This window comes from Myotis yumanensis, unplaced genomic scaffold (assembly GCF_028538775.1).
Source record: "Myotis yumanensis isolate MYYU_CA2020_CCGP unplaced genomic scaffold, mMyoYum1.0.hap1 SCAF_12, whole genome shotgun sequence".
NCBI classification, from domain to species: domain Eukaryota; kingdom Metazoa; phylum Chordata; class Mammalia; order Chiroptera; family Vespertilionidae; genus Myotis; species Myotis yumanensis.
In genome coordinates, this window is record NW_027223763.1 from 23,171,629 (window position 1) to 23,189,268 (window position 17,640).

The window sequence follows — 17,640 nt, forward strand, 5'->3', positions numbered from 1 at the left end:
AGCAAATCTAAATGACCTTGGTTTGAGTGATGACTTTTTAGATACAACACCTAAGGCAAATCCATGTAAGAAAGAACTGATAAACAAGACAAAGACAGTCTCTTCAATAAATGGTGTTGGGAAAATTGGACAGATACATGCAAAAAAATGAAACTAGACCACCAACTTAGACCATATACAAAAATAAACTCAAAATGGATAAAGGACTTAAACATAAGATGGGAAACCATAAAAATATTAGAGGAATCCACAGGCAGCAAAATCTCAGATGTATGCCGAAGCAATTTCTTAACCAATATAGCTCCTAGGGCAGTGGAAACTAGAGAAAATAAAGAAATGGGACTACATCAAAATAAAAAGCTTTTGCACAGCAAAAGAAACTATCAACAAAACAACAAAAAAGCCCACTGCATGGGAGAACATATTTGCCAATGTTATCACTGATAAAGGCTTAATCTCCAGCATTTACAGGGAACTCATACAACTTAACAGGAAGATAAACAACCCAATCAAAAAATGGGCAACGGACCTAAGTAGATACTTTTTAAAAGAAGACAGAAGGAAGGCCAAGGGGCATATGAAAACATGCTCCAAGTCACCATATTATGAGAGATGCAAATCAAAACGATAATGCGGTACCATCTCACACCTGTCAGAATGGCTATCATCAACATATCAACAAATGGCAAGTGCTGACAAGGATGTGGAGAAAAAGAACACTCATGCACTGCCGGGGGAATGCAGACTTGTGCAGCCACTGTGGAGAACAGTATGGAGTTTCCTCAAAAAAACTAAAAATGGAACTCCCGTTTGATCCAGTGATCCCACTTCTAGGAATATATCCCAAGAAATTAGAAACACCAATCAGAAAGCATATATGTACCCCCATGTTCATAGCAGCACAATTTACCATAGCTAAGATTTGGAAACAGCCTAATTGCCCATCAGTAGATGAGTGGATTAAAAAAACTGTGGTACATCTACACAATGGAATACTACGCTGCAGTAAAAAAGAAGGAATTCTTACCATTTACAACAGCATGGATGTAACAGGAGAGCATTGTGCTAAGTGAAATAAGCCAGTCAGAGAAAGATAAATATCACATGGTATCACTCATTTATGGAATATAATGAACAACATAAACTGATGAACAAAAACAGAGACAGAGAAGCATTGAACAGACCATCAAACCTCAGTGGGAAGATAGAGGAGGGTGGAGGTAAGTGGGAGAGATCAACCAAAGGACTTGTATGCATGCATATAAGCCTAACCAATGGACACAGACACCAGGGGGGTGAGGGCATGAGTGGGGGGTGGGGGGCAGTGGGGGGATAAGGACACAAATGTAATACCTTAATCAATAAAGAAAAAAATTTAAATAATAAAAGCTCTACCCTAAATAGTTAACAATATTGTAATAACTATGTATGGTGCAAGGTGGGTACTTGAATTATTGGAGGGAACACTTTTTAAACTCTACATCCTGGGAGCGGCGTAGCTAGGACAGTCTGTATGTCTATCTGCTGTGCTAGACACTTGAAACTAATATAAAATAATGTTAAATTCAAACTAATCAAAACAGAAAACTGATCTTTATATTTATTTTTAAAATTACAGTTGACAAACAATATAACATTAGTTTCAGTTGTACAATATAGCAATTAGATATTGATATGCCTTATGAAGTGATCACACATAAGTCTAGTACCTACCAGACACCATACATAGTTATAGTATCACTGACTATATTCCCTATGCTGAATGTTACAATCCCATGACTTATTTTATAACCAGTAATTTGTACCGCTTTCCTTCCTTTTCAACTGCACTGTCTTTCCAAGATAAACCGTCTGGCCCTAAAACTAAAAAAAAAAAAAAAAAAAAAGACTTCAGTAAAGTTTGATTGGTGAAAGACTGTCTAGAGCAGTGGTTCTCAACCTTGGCTACACATTAGAATCACCTGGGAATCTTTTTAAAATCCTGATTTCTGGGCCTCATCCTCCAGAAATTCTGTTTCTTTGTTATGGGGTGGGGCCACAACATTAGTAACAAAGAAACAGAATTTCCGGAGGATAAGGTCCAGAAACCAGGAGTTTAAAAAGATTCCCAGGTGATTCTAATGTGCAGCCAAGGTTAAGAACCACTGATCTAGAGAATAAAGACAAGCCACAGACTGGGAGAAAATATTTACAAAAATATTTCTGATAAAGGACTATATCCATAGAACTCTTAAAACTCAACAATAAGTAAACAAATAATCTGATTAAAAAACAAGCCAAAGACATTAACAGAAAACTCACCAAAGAAGATACACTAATGGGAAATAAGCATATGAAAAGATGTTCCTCATTTTATGTCATCAGGGAAATGCAATTCAAAACAACAATGAGATACTACTACACTCCTTATTAGAATGGTCAATATCCAAAACACTGACACCACCAAATTCTAGGGAGGGTGTAGTGCAACAAAAACCCTCAGCCATTGCTAGTGGTAATACAAAATGGTATAACCACTGTAAAGTTTGGAGATTTCTTTTGTATGGTGTGTATGTTTGTATGCATGTGTGTATATTTGTATATGTATGTATATATGTGTGTATATATTTGTATGTATTTTTTACATAAAAAAGCTATACATATTTAACATACACAATTGATGACTCGATGAGTTTGGAAATAAATATATACCTGTGAAACATTCCCTCCAATCTATGCCATAAATATACCTGTATCCTCCATTTAGGCTGCTTTTGGTGTTTCCAAGTAAGATAATGGCCGATAGCACTTCTAGTTTGGAAGTGGTAGAAATGGAATGAAGTATAACAATTCAGATATTTCGGAGGTAGTCAAGTAGGACTTACTAAAAGATAAGCAGAGTGAAGAAAAAATAATAATTATGAATGGCCCACCAATTTTGGATTGAGTCACAAGTTTGATGTTAGTTTCATTTACTGAGCTGGTGAAAACTTGGGGGAAACCAGGCTTTGATGGAGGGGTATTGTCTCTTTGTGACGGGTTAATTTTGAGATGGCTTGGGAGACAGTCAGAAAGTTGCTTTAATTTCACATTTGGACATATGAATTTGGAGCTGAGTGGATAAGTCAGTGCTGGCTTTAAAACAGGATTCGACAGCATAGGAATGGTGTATAAAGAGAAAGGAATGGATGGAATAACTTAGAGAAGTATATACAGAGAAAAGAGAAGAGGGGCTACAATTAAAAGACAGTGCTATTGGAATTGGGTACATGGAAGTTCTTGGTGACTAGTGCATTTCAGTAGAATGGTAAAGGCAGAAACTCAGTTGTTTTTTCACTGAGTTATACTTTAATCTGAAATATGACTTTTGAATATCATGTTAGAGAATAATCTTAAGGGCTTTTTTTTTTTTTAAGAGAGAGAGATAAAGGAGATTTCAAATGATTCCCTAAATCCTCAGGGAGGTGCTAACATTTCCATAGAAGGTTGAAAATCTGAATATAGAATTGTATTATAAGCAGATGGAGAATGAATAGTTTCCTGGAAAAGGTAAAGAACAGTGGGGCAGGATTTAACTCTGTTTTTACAGCTCTGACTGCTGACTCTGTCAATCAGCAAGGTAAGGCCTTGTGGAAAACCATGATATATAATAGTCATTAATTCTTGGTAGTTGATTCAGCGGGACAGGGACTGAGGCTTAAAGAGAAGGCAAAACCATTACACCTCACAAAAGCTAGCTTTGGAGAGTATGTGGGATAGGAGTCCCTTTCTATCTAAGGGGCTGCATTTATTGTTGCTTTTTATTTTTCTTCACATTAATAGGACTTATGGTCACAAGAGAGTTTAATATTGTTGTGAAGATATAAAGTTAACATCTAAATAATATGTAGATATTTCCCCCATTAGACTCTATTCTGCTTAATTTGGTTTTCTATACATATTTAGCAATTTATCAGTAATTTATTTAACATACCTCCTTTAAATCTATTCACATTGGTAATTTGTACAACAATGATGTCATTTCTTCTTTAAATGGAGATCATTTGGCCACCATTTTCTATTTAAAAAGAAAAATACCTCATGATAAGTAATTGTTGAAGTTGTCATATAACATTGGCCAGTTTTCTCCCTCATGAAAAATAATTCTACTTTTCCTAACCTTCCCATGGGCACTTTAAAATCTTCATTTATTGGTGTTTTCACCAAATTTTTCTAATACTGAGAAAGCCTAATCTTGATAAAATTCTAGTTCAAAACCTAGCCAGCAGATTACAGAATTTATAAAAATGGTATCAATTTATACCTATAAATTAGATCTTTTATTTAATTTCAGTTTGCGTAAAATAAAATAAAATAAAATAAACTTACCAAATGTGTTTACTTGGCTTGGAAGTGGAACATTCAACATTCATAAACCTGGTTGTGGCTATTTATACTTCAGAGACGGTAATATAGTTTCACAAGAAAGAATTTTTTTTTTTAGGAATGCTACCTTTAATTTATATTTATATTTATTTGAAAGTAGACACTCTGAAATTTGACTTTCTCTTATGTTCCCTATGATTCTTAATTGAAACTGTGGATATGACTTCAAACTGTTCGAATCTTTGGGTTCAATATCTTCATTCTTGAATGTATCAAAGCCTTCATTGATTTTTTTCTTTTGCATATTCATACAGAATCATTAACTTCTACATCTTCACTTGTATGTTATTCGAATCTTTCTAGGTATCTTTCATTTAAGCCTTCATATTCCCAAATTCAGCAAAGCATAAGCATCCTTCAATGAATCATCTATTAAGTTTTTCTTAACATCTTTACACTTTATGAAGATTTTCTGAGTCTTTCTTTGTATTGTTCTTCACCCCATTTTAAAGGTATTTTATTAAATATTCAAACCGCTCCCTCTTAATAAATTCAGTTTCAGATTACTAAACTGTTTCAGTAAATATGCTTTTGAATGATTATCCAGGGCCTACTTGCCCTTCTTTCTCTCCTTTTTTTCATCAGCAGATTCTGTCTCAGTCTCTCCCTTGGCATCTTTCTCGCCTTCTTTGCCTTCTTTCTTTCTTTCTTTCTTGATTGCTTTCTTTCTTTCTTTCTTGCCTTCTTTTTTGTCTTTTGATTCATCCTCTTTGTCATTGGATCTCTTTGCATCTGTTGTTTCATCTCCAGGTTCTTCAGTTGACTCCTTGTGCTTCTTTGAACCCCTATCTTTTTTGGAACCTCTCTTCAGCAATTCTTTTTCCTCTCCTGGTTCTTCAACTACTAAATCCTTGTCTTTCTGTAAACCTTTCTTTTCTTTTTTTGAACCTTTCTTCAGTTCTCCTTTTTCCTCTTCTGATTCTGCATCTGACCCCTTGTCCTTCTTTTTAGTTTTCCCTTTTTTTAAACCTTTCTTCATTTCTCCTTTTACCTCTTCTGACTCTGCATCTGACCCCTTGTCCTTCTTTGAACCTTTCTTTTCTTTTTTTGAACCTTTCTTCACTTCTCCTTTTACCTCTTCTGACTCTGCATCTGACCCCTTGTCCTTCTTTGAACCTTTCTTTTCTTTTTTTGTACCTTTTTTCAGTTCACCTTTTACCTCTTCTGACTCTGCATCTGACCCCTTGTCCTTCTTTGAAACTTTCTTTTCTTTTTTTGAACCTTTCTTCACTTCTCCTTTTACCTCTTCTGACTCTGCATCTGACCCCTTGTCCTTCTTTGAAACTTTCTTTTCTTTTTTTGAACCTTTCTTCAGTTCTCCTTTTACCTCTTCTGATTCTGCATCTGACCCCCTGCCCTTCTTCGAGCCTTTCTTATCTTTTTTTGTATCTTTCTTTGTGTCTCCCTTTTCAGCTTCTGATTCTGTAGTTGAGTCTATGATCTTTATTGACTTTTTCTCTTTTTTGGTATCTGGTGTTTTTGTTTCTAAACGCTTGTCTTTTTTTGAATCTTTCCTAGTTATTTTGGGCTCATGTGAAACTGCGGGTTCAGTTTCTGACTCTGATGCGTCCTTCTTGTCTTTAGCTGGTGCTGCATCTGGGCCACGAGTTGGAGGCCGTCGCCTGGCAGCTAAATAGACAGATGGTCTTTCCGAAATTAGCATTAAAGAACGGTGCATCCATAATGGTCGTTGAGAACCTCCCTTTAATTTGTCTTCATCAGGTTTCTGCAGTATTGGTTAGAATAATGATAAATAGCTTATATTAGTTTCACAGCCTTTATAACCAGATACCAAATACATTTAACTTCACCCATGAAAAAATTTTAGATCTTAGTGAGTATCAGATAAATTCTAGATTTTATAGTTTATTCTGAGTTTATAATGTCATTCTTTTTTGAATGGGTAGTCATGTCTCATTTGGGATCTAATTTCAATGTAGAGTATCTTTATAACTCCTGCAAGGTTGTAAGTTAAAAGTGGTACAGACCTTCACTCACTGATGACATACTAGACCCTGTCTTTACAAGCAGGAGAGGGCTTGTTTGTTCTTTGACTCTGTGATTTTGAGATCTTTTAAATATCTTGCCTAGCCTCCATTTTGAGGTTAACTCAAAAACTAAATATTTTTTAATACCTAATAGTTTTGTTTTCAGGCAGATCATGATCTCTATTGTTACCTTCAAGGTCTCTAGAATTTATAGTGCTAACTGTGCTTAACAGTAAAAGCCTGACATGCCTCCTACATGGCAAGATAAAAATTGAGTATCATCAGATAGGAAACTGCAACAATGAAAGCTGTACCATGCAGTGCACATTCATTTGTTCAGAATGGTGCATTTTGTTTTCAACTTGTAATCAAATATTTGCAAAAGCTTAATTGCAAAAAAAATGGAAGGAATGCTAACAAACACTGGAAAAATAAATTGAATAAAGGAAGAAAAGAAAACAAACAGAAGAAACCTGGATCACTGTAGCTTGGATACATTTCCAAAAATAAACAAGAATTGATGATATATTTATCTGGTAAAAATTTTCTGTCAACATTTTTATATTCCATGATGAGTCCGGAAACCTTAGGAAATATTTATGTTCCAAAATTCAGAATCCTGAATTCTATATTACAGGAAATGAGGAAACATTGAAACATCGTCATAGTATAATGATTCTGAGGGAATCTTTCCAGCGGGGTAGTATTTTCTGAATGTTCATACTAATTGTAGCAGGATATACAGATTTCTGTCATTTTGGATACCTGTTTTCTGTAATGTAGGTTTACTGAACAAATGGTTAATATGGAATAAGGGGGAACTTTTGTACAATGAAATGCTAAAAAATATATCCACTGTCTCCAAATAGAATTTGAATTACATTTAACTATACTGTGTAATGACATCTAAAAGACACATGTGAGTTTAATTGAATTGAAATGTAAAATTTAGTTCCTTAGTTACCCTACCCCAGTGGTCGGCAAACTCATTAGTCAACAGAGCCAAATATCAACAGTACAATGATTGAAATTTCTTTTGAGAGCCAAATTTTTTAAACTTAAATTATATAGGTAGGTACATTGTTATTAACTTAATTAGGGTACTCCTAAGGCTTAGGAAGCGCCACACTCAAGGGGCCAAAGAGCCGCATGTGGCTTGTGAGCCACAGTTTGCCGACCACGGCCCTAGCCTATTTGAAGTATTAAATAGCCACAAAGGAAGGTAAATATATAAAATATTTCCATCATCACATAAATCTCATTAGCCAGTGATGATCTGTAAGACATATTACTCTACATGCTTTCACAAGGTTATTACTAGTGATACTTTTTTAAATACTCACTAAAGCTGCCTTGTCTTGTAGTTGGGAAGGTCTTGATCTCACTTTTTTTCCTGGCCGAGGTGGTTTGGGAAATGCCAGGGAAAAGTATTGCTGATTCCATGATTTTTTACTTAATTCACTGACTAAAATAAGAAAGCATTAAACATAAACTTTAGAATAAATAGCATTTCATTAAAACTAATATGACATTAAGATATTACATTTCACGTAAATGAAGAAACAAATAATTAAAATAATGTCTTCATTTATTTGATAGTGTTTGAAATCCTCTACTATTAATATGAGAAAATAAAATTTATTTTCTATTTTTCCCACTTTTACAGAAAACTATGTAAAATAATGATTGTGAAACTGCAGTAAGATAAATGGAAATAAACCATTTTACCACTTTCTTTTAGTCTTCTAGTACAGTCTAGATTCTGACTTTATATTCTTTTAGTTAGAGCACAATTCTGAGAACAGAAAATATGGTAACTACTTCTGTATCCTTCAAAGTAATTAGTGCAGTACCTGCTATAAAATGTTCAGGAAATACATGATTGAATCTAAATGTTAATGCTTTAGATCAGCGATTTTCAACTGGTGTGCCATAGCAGGCACAATAGTGTGCTGCAAGAATTTTTAAAACATGCAATACCTGACTATATAGTCAGGGGCACTGACCTCTTTTTCCTTAGATTGCCAAATAAAAATATGACAACAGCCAACATAACAATCGTCATTTGGTGTGAATGAATAAAAATTAAACCTTTTTCTGGTCAGATCAGCAAACAATATATTATATAAGCAATGAGATGAAAATGGTTGAAAATCACTGCTTTAGATCTCCTTAGTAATCGTTTTCCAAGCTACAAAAGTAAATTTTATTATACCCCAAAACTGCATTGTTATAGGGGGCATATTAATGAAGAAATTGACGAATAAAGACTACCTGCAGTATTGTGACTGGGAGGATAAAGTCACCTGCAAACTATAATAGAAATAGTTAAAGGTTACCAACGAGATAAGTGAGAGAGATAGCCTCACTGTATTTGAATTTGTGCAGCAATATTATGTGTAAGTGAAAATAGACTTGTCCTGTGAATCTCCTAAAGACAGAAGCAGGGTCAATGAGAAAATATGCAGAATGAAAGGCATAATTAAGATCAATATATGAGGAAAAAGCACTTGATGTAAGAAATCTTCCAACACAAGGTTGACTGGCTTTGTCAATTAATGATTTTTTTGTCAATTTTAACCCTAATAAAATCTATCAAAAATGTAGTAGAAGATATTTCTGACATGAGTGAAAACTTGTTTATTCAGTTTTCTACACTGCCTTTTAATTGTGAGATTATCTGATTACATGATTTCTAATATGTAAATCTATCCACCTTCATATTGCTATACATATTTGCTTAATCTTCTTTGGATTTAGGACGAAATATCTTTAGAAGGTATTCATGGAGCCCTTGAAAAAGGTGCTTGGGGATAAAAAGTTAATTTTTAATAATATTCCATGACAGTTATTGCTTTATTACTTTGAATGGAGGATAATGCCTAAATTAATCATACATGTTTTAAAAATATATATATATATTAAACTTTTCTTACCTGGGATGTAATTATCATATGACCCATAGTTTAGTTTTTGGCTATTAAAATAAGAGGGAAAGATTTCAGTTAATTTATAGAAAAATCACTCTATTTTATGGTCATTATTATGCTTAAGCACTTGCCTCCACCAACTAGAGAAATACTTTGCATTCTCAGATCTCTTTTATTAGGTAAGATTATTTGATCCCAGAAAAACAGAGATGAGAATATTTTTTTTTTGGACAAACTTCAACAGAGCTAAAACAACAGGAATAAAGCATAAGAGAAAAAAAAACCTATCAACTTTTCATATATAAAATACAGACATTTTTAAAATTGTGAAACCATCATTGAATTCGTTTTCTCACCTCATGCTCCAAAATTCCTTGCAATTGAATTTTAACTTAGACAGCACTTTGAAAACACTATGCTTAACTAAAATCAGCTCCTCATAATATCTTCAGAACTGAACTAAATCAAGATCATTCAATGTCTATGTGTCTGTGAATGTGTGTGTGTGCATGTGTGTGAGTCAGTGTGCACCACAGTATTGACCTGGATTTTGATTTTTCGTCTGTTCTCTAAAAAAATCTGAGAAAATTATGTTGCAAAGTACTTTTACATTTATAAGTTTCCATTTATTATAGTACTATAATTGCATATGTCTTAAAAAGTACATTTGTAGTCTAATTTTAATATATTTGTAATGGAGGCAAATATTTTTATTTATCAGATAAATATTATTCTGCATCTTCCCATCATACTATAGAAATAGAGTCATTGCTGATTATGAGTGGGTATGGTCTTACACACACACACATGCACACGCATGCTTACTTTTAACTACATTAAAGCTCTAGCTCCCAGCATAAAACCTGTCACATTTCAAATATACTAATGTGGCACTCCTCTAAAAATTAAGGTATATACTATACTAATTAAAACGCATGTGTCCAAAAAAAAAAAAAAAAGACACAATTGAAAGGTTTTCTTCCCCTATCTCATTTAAAGTGTTAAAAAAATTATTTATTTGCATTTCAAAACTCATTCTTTAAAAATGTTGAATAAAATAATTGAATACAATTTAGGATGTGTTGACTAATTATCTGGTCTGGTGGGGGGGTTGTTTGTTTGCTTTTTTAGTTTTGTTTCTTTTTTATCTGAGGACATGCATTAAAACTACTTGCCCCTCTATATCTGAATCTCTAGGTTTGGATCTAACCAATGTATATTTATACAATGCTGAAGAAATTTTGAAGTCCAAACATGGTTATGAACTTATCTTCTTTGAAAGAGGAAATATTTCAGGTTTATGAAATAATATTGTTAAATTTGATATTTTAAAATATACATAGGCATTGTCCATTAATTCCCTGTATAATATATAGGACATATTCTTTGATCACCAAGAACTTGAATTAAAAATCAATAACAAAAAATATATAGAAAATATACAGAAATTGGATACAGTAAAGAAGGCTGAATAGAAGAAAATTTGATTCATCTGAAATATGGTGTTGGAGGAGAGCTTTTACAGATCCCTTGGACTGCCAAAAAGACAATCAAGTGAGTCCTAGAGCAAATAAAGCTTAAAACCATTGCAGAAGTTTACTGTCTGACATGTAAGGTTGATTTAATATATATTATATATATATATTATATATATATACATATATAATATATATATATATATAATATATATATCAACCATTGCAATCATTCTAACAAACAAGAATTTATTTATTTGATTATCTCAAGACGTAGAATAATTTTTGAAATAAAAAGTAACATTTCCATTCATAATCAAAAACTCTAAGAAAACTAGGAATAGCAGGCATCTTCCTTAAATGGATAAAATGTGTTCATATAATACTATTAAAATAAAATTGAATGGTGGAATATTGACTGTTTTTCCTCTATAGATCAGAAACAAGGCAAGGATGCTTACTGCTATTCAACATTGTAATCCAGACCCTATTTTGTTTCATAAGGTAATAAAAGCATCAGAATTGGAGATGAAGAAGTAAAATTATTTTTATTTACAAAAGACATGATTGAGTAAATAGACTATACAATCACATCTACAAATATTATTTTTAGAGCTCTTATGGCAATGTTATCTATACTAATAATAGAGGAATATGCATATTGGTAGGGATACCCTCATGCAATGACTGAACAGCAGGCTGCGCGGGGTGACAGGCCAGCAGGGGGGGCAGTGAGGGGTGACCAGGCTGGCAGTGGGGGAAGTTAGGGGTGATTAGGCCGGCAGGCAGAGGCAGTTAGGGGTGATCAGGCCGGCAGGCAGAGATGGTTAGGAGCCAGCAGTCCTGAATTGTGAGAGGGATGTCTGACTGCCAGTTTAAACCGGCAGTCGGACATCCCTTGAGGGGTCCCAGATTGGAGAGGGTGCAGGCTGGGATGAGGGAACGCCCCCTGTCTTGCACGAATTTTGTGCATCGGGCCTCCAGTAAAATTATATGATACTAGGGGCCCAATGCATGAAATTCGTGCAAGAGTAGGCCTTCTTTCCCTGGCTGCCGGCACCGGCTTCCCTCGCAGCCCCAACTTCATCCAGTCTAATTAGCATATTACACTTTTCTTATTATAAACAAGGACTAATTATATAAACTGCATCTCTATAACTAGAGAAATGGCAATATATAAATATAAGAAAACAATACAATTTGCAATAACTTAAAGATATTTAGAGATAAGTTTATTGAAATATATGTAAGACCTGTATAGGAAAACTAATTTTTTTTTCCTCAGGGACAAATATATTCTGATTAGAAGATCCCCTTTATACTCACTAGAGCAGATAAAATAAAAGATTAATTATACCAACTGTCAGCAACTCTGTAAGCATCTGACATATTCATCATTGGTGGTAGGTATAAAAATGGTACAACAACTTTTCAATACCATTTGATATTTTTAAAGTTCAACTTACACAGGTTCTATGTATGATTTAGTATTTCCATTAGTAGTTTACCCATGAGGTCTACAAAAAGAATTGGACAAAATATGGGTAGCAGCTTTATTGATAATGACCTAAAACTAGAGTAACCCTAATATTCATCAGTTGGAGAATGCATAAACTGTGATATGTTCATGTAATGAAATACTTCCTAGCAATCTAAGGGAATGGATTACTGATATATGCAAACATGGCAACATGGATGAATCCAAAAGTAACATTTTACTGAGAGAAAATATCAGGAACATAAAAGTATATACTATATGCTTTAATTTCTATGATTTTAAGAATAGGAAATACTGTTTCTGGTAACATAACAGCTATCTGTGGGAGAAGGGCAGAGTGGATTGATGGGAAACTGGCACAATTTAACCTAATGGTGTGGTGGAAAATTTATATTTCTTAAGATAGGGTTACTGACAATTCAATAAATTTAGATAGCTTTCATTTTTAATGAGAAGAGCTTATAGGATGCCCAAATAACAATTATTCAAATACCTTAGTGAAAATTTACAGATGCAATATGCAATTAAATCAATTCAATCTTTTTGAACTAGAGAGCATTTTCCTACTTTTTCCTTTAAGTCTGGTTCTTCTGGTGGCAGCATCTCTCCCTTGCTTCCCTGGGACATTCAAGAAAATTTCTAGAACCAGAATGCATTTAGATTCATTTTTTGAAGTTTGTTATTAAAAATAACTCTTAGTGTATCTTTTTATTTTGAAATCATTTTTATATAAATATATATTTATTTGCACCCTTTAAAAATAAGGCCCTCATGACTTTGAAGATGGTCTAATTTAATTACTTGCTCCAAAAAAAGAAGAAAAAAATGCAGCAATTACGTCAGTACAACTAGTTCTTGAATTAAGGTCTCTGGACATATATAAGGAAACAAATAGCTAATGTTTCATCTTAAACAAAATGGAATGGCATGCATAAGCCACAAGTCTGCCTTCATTTCAGGTCCACACATTCAGTCATTTCAAGATGTCTCAGTATCTGTGAGCTTTTGAAAGTAATGAACATATTCATTGTCAGCTTTCTCAAATGTACTGTGTTCATGACTTAGGACGGGAATCTAGATTTTGGTTTTCCTAAGTAAATAGTTGAGATCCCAAAGTAGGAGACATGAGGAACTTTATCACTTACTAATGAAAACAGTTTTTTTAAGGAGTAAACATTTAATTAACCACCTTTGTTTTTGTTTTTAGTCTGAAAAATGTCAATCTAAGTACAACATACACCTATATTTACTCTTGCCTTTGAGGATATCCCTGTATAGTTTTTAAAAGTGTGTAATAAATTCAAAGGACAAGGGCTTTCATTAATGTGATATTTTCTGCAGTTTCATTTGAAATGCTCACAATATATATCCGAATATCCCAAGATATCTTGCCAGCAGGATTTGGACTTTTAGATTCTGCAACAAATGTGTGGCAACTAAGGTTGTAAAGGTCTTGGCAGAAAGTTTTCCACGGACTGACTGGGACCTAAGGTACTCTTCTTGTGTTTGCTAGAGGGGTCTCTACATAAAGGCCAAGGTCAGTTGCCACATTACTATCATCTTGCTCAGAGATGACTGTGTGATATGGTGGAATTTCCTTTCATTTTCTAACGTTTTCTAGTGCAGTGTTTCTCAACCTGGATTTAGTTTGAATGCCCTTCTCCAGGGGATGTTTTACAAGGTGAGATATCTTTGGTTATAATTACGTGTAGGTTTGTGTTCATGCTCCCTTGCATGCTGATCCTGACAGCTAGTTGGTAGAGACCAGGGATGCTGCTAAATATCTTAAAATATACAGGGCAACTCCCACTCCCAGTTCTCAACACCAATAAAGAATTATCCTGCCTAAAATGTCAATAGCTCCAAGGTTTACAAACCTTCTATATCAAGGTGAGTCCCTAGGTCTAGATAGTAAGGCAAGTCATTATTAGTGCAGTTCAATGGAGAAAAAGATAAAATGTATAGTGGATATGAGATCTGGAAGCTAACATTGGAAATTTAAAAAGTTTTTCTCCACATCTGATCCCAAATATTTATGAAAACCTTTCCCATGTCCTTCATAAGTCTTAGACCTACAATTTAATATTAGGAATGGAAGGATTGAGTTGACTGACATACCTGAGTTAGAAGCAAAGGCCATAAAGGGTGAAGCCATTGAGTGGGGTTGTTAGATTTTGACAAATAAAGATATTAAAGTAGAATAGAGAGGAGGGGGGAGCTGAGCTCAAAGAAGAGAATTTTCTTTATCAACTGCAGCTACAGGGCAATAACACATGTTAAGTCTAAACTTAAGGTCCTGTCATTGTTAGAATTCAGAGGAAAGAAAAAGTCAAAAATTATTTTCTGCATTTCATCCTTTCTGTTAAATGAATTGGAAGTTACTAATTGAACCCAATGAAATAGGAATTTTTATTACGGGTTTTGTGTGCACTTCATTTGCTAACAATCAGGCCATTTGATTGAGTTTAACCACTTTTCTTCTACAATAGTGCAAAAGTTTTGAGATCGCACCAGAAAAATAAAATAAAGAAATCACCATAAAACCAAAAATAATGTTTAGCCATGCGGTGAAGTTCTTTTAAAGCCATACAATGAACGTGATAATAGTAATGTCATCAATATATTATTATGCTTAAACACTTTAAACTAATTACAATAGTTCTGTCATGTTATATACCCTAACATAAATTACTGTGTAATAGTCAACAATTCTAAAGTGATTATGACAAGTACACTCAAACCTTTTACTGAAGTGTGTTCTTTATGTTGTAATGAAGTAGGCACCAGTGCCAGGGGGAAGCCTGTTTTGTTTATTAGTATTTATTTTTTTAAGATTTTTGTTTTATCTTTCCATTAACAGTACTGTCCAAAGAAAACTTTTCTTTATATTTTAGAGTTCATGCCATTGCCTTTGTTTAATGTCTTCACAGTAAAAAATAAAAGAGACAATAATTGAAAGGTTTTCTTCCCCTATCTCATTTTATTTATTTATTTATTATTTTTTTAAACATTTAATCATCTTTATTTATTTATTTTTTGTTTGTTTGTTTTTGTTAATCCTCACCCGGGGATATTTTTCCATTGATTTTTTAGAGAAATAGAAGAGAGAAGGAGAGACAGAGAGAAACATCGATGTGAGAGAAACACATCAATTGGTTGCCTCCTGCAGGAGCCCTGACCAGAGCCCCAGGCCAGGAAGGAGCCTACAATCAAAGAACATGCCCTTGACTGGAATCAAACCCAAGACCCTTTGGTCTGCAGGCTGATGCTCTATCCACTGAGCCAAACCGGCTAGGGCACCCCTATCTCATTTTAACACAAAATAAATTATGCATCAGGAAATAACTACAATCAAACTTCCCATTCTGGATTATCTTCTTTTATTGCAAACTACTTTAGTATACTCAGTATTTCTCAATGGAGATACAATTTGCATTTAGATGGTATTCTTTGGGCTGCCCCACTTATTAGCAAAGGTTTGGTACCCATGACCCAGGCCAGTGGTCAGCAAACTCATTAGTCAACAGAGCCAAATATCAACAGTACTTCTTCAAAATAGACCCGCCCAGGCCGAAAACTGACTTCTGCGCATGGGCCACGAAGTTTCAAACACACTGTACGTGCGCGCCCGCACATGGTATTTTGTGGAAGAGCCACACTCAAGGGGCCAAAGAGCCGCATGTGGCTTGCGAGCCGCAGTTTGTCGACCACTGACCCAGGCTTTCTACAGGTCAGCAGCACTTTCCAGTCACTGTGATATATTTTAATTCCCATAAATTTCCAAATGACCCCTAAGGAGTCTTATGTTCCAAAATACAATGAAAAAAATGAAGTAAGAATCACATTGAAAAAGATTTATCTAAAGCCTTGTCTCTACTTTACTGAAGTGAATGAACTAGTTAAGTCTTAGATCAAAGCAACCTATAATGTTGCTTGAGAATGTGTCTTGTTTATCAATGGCATGATAATAATGTAACAAACATCTCTTTACACTAAAAGAGAATAAATGTAAAGCTAACTAGAGCATTTTAATTATTTTAAAACATAAAATTGGAAAGAGGACTTACAATCTTGGTACAGACATTATCCCCACCTATCATTTGCCAGGACCTAAGCACTGTAAGTTCAAATTAGTGATGTTGAGAGGTGACATCATAAAGAGGCCAAGAGCACTAGTAGTTAAAAGGGAAAAACAAAAGCATCCACTTTTACTTATGTTTTAATAGTCTCTAATATTCAGTCTAAGATTGGTATTTACTCTCACTCGTTATTACTGACTAAATAACTACTGATAGTTTAAAAATAACCCATTGATTTAACATCTTAAAAAAATATTTGTTTCAATTTTTCATGTAGTTTTAACTAACTGATATAACAAAAGAATGAATCTCAGTATTTATCTGTTAAAATCAGTTGCAATCTTATCTTCCCTGAAATCCATGTGACTCTTGTTAAATCGTTTGCATAACTTTATATGGCGTTTTCCCATCTTAACGTAATGGGTTGCTCAAGATACAAGATTTTTAAAAGGCTGGATGCCTATTAAAATTACCTTCTTACAGATCTGACTTAGATAATTTTACTCCACCCACCATTCCACCCCATCAATAGATGGAAATAATTACTATACAGAGTAGTATTTGGCACATTGCCATTATCTAAGCTCTCTTTGGGGGAATTTCAAGTGATTTTTTTTTTTCATAAGGAATACACTAAGTCAAAATATTCAAAGCTACAGGAAATGTTGGAGTTAAATTGCATTTTAAATAAACATTGACCTTTTAAAATATTAGTGTTAGAACTTCAGAAAGTGTTTCCATTCACAAGATATCATATGGTCACTAATTTCACTAATCAGCATAAAAAATATACGGCTGAGTCAGAAAGTGAGGCAGAGATTTCAATAGAAACACCATCAATTTCTCATAGTTTCTGGATGTTACTAAATTTCTAAAGAATGTGTTTGGGCTCTCTGCAGATTGATTCTTTGAATTGCCAGTTGTTGAATCTTTACACTATTGGTTACTATTAATCCAGGTTAGTAAACATCTCTCTTTTATTTTAATTTTTAAAAAAAATAAGATGAAGATGACATTTTATCAAATATATTTAAAATATCTACAACTGCCATAATAAAATATCACAGACTGATGGCTTAAACAACAGGCTGATTTTCTCATAGTTCATGATAAAAGTGCCAAAATTTTTAAAATTCTATTGAGAGCTATTTCCCCAACTTGTAGATGATTGCCTTCTACCCATGCTTTCATATGGCCCTTTTCCACTTGGTTTATAAGAATACAAGAAACATTAAGGGAATTAACACTATAATTTTTTAATTTTGT

General features: G+C 33.8%; 1 protein-coding gene across 1 annotated transcript; it reads right to left on the reverse strand.

The window, feature by feature from the left end:
* Positions 1–4,954: 4,954 nt before the first annotated feature.
* CYLC2 (cylicin 2) lies at positions 4,955–16,379 on the reverse strand. Its single transcript, XM_070431232.1, has 5 exons — positions 16,363–16,379; positions 9,329–9,369; positions 7,736–7,857; positions 5,396–6,130; positions 4,955–5,314 (listed from the first exon to the last, which is right to left on the reverse strand). Exons 1-5 carry the CDS (start codon positions 16,377–16,379, stop codon positions 4,955–4,957), a joined length of 1,275 nt encoding a protein of 424 aa, XP_070287333.1.
* Positions 16,380–17,640: the final 1,261 nt, after the last annotated feature.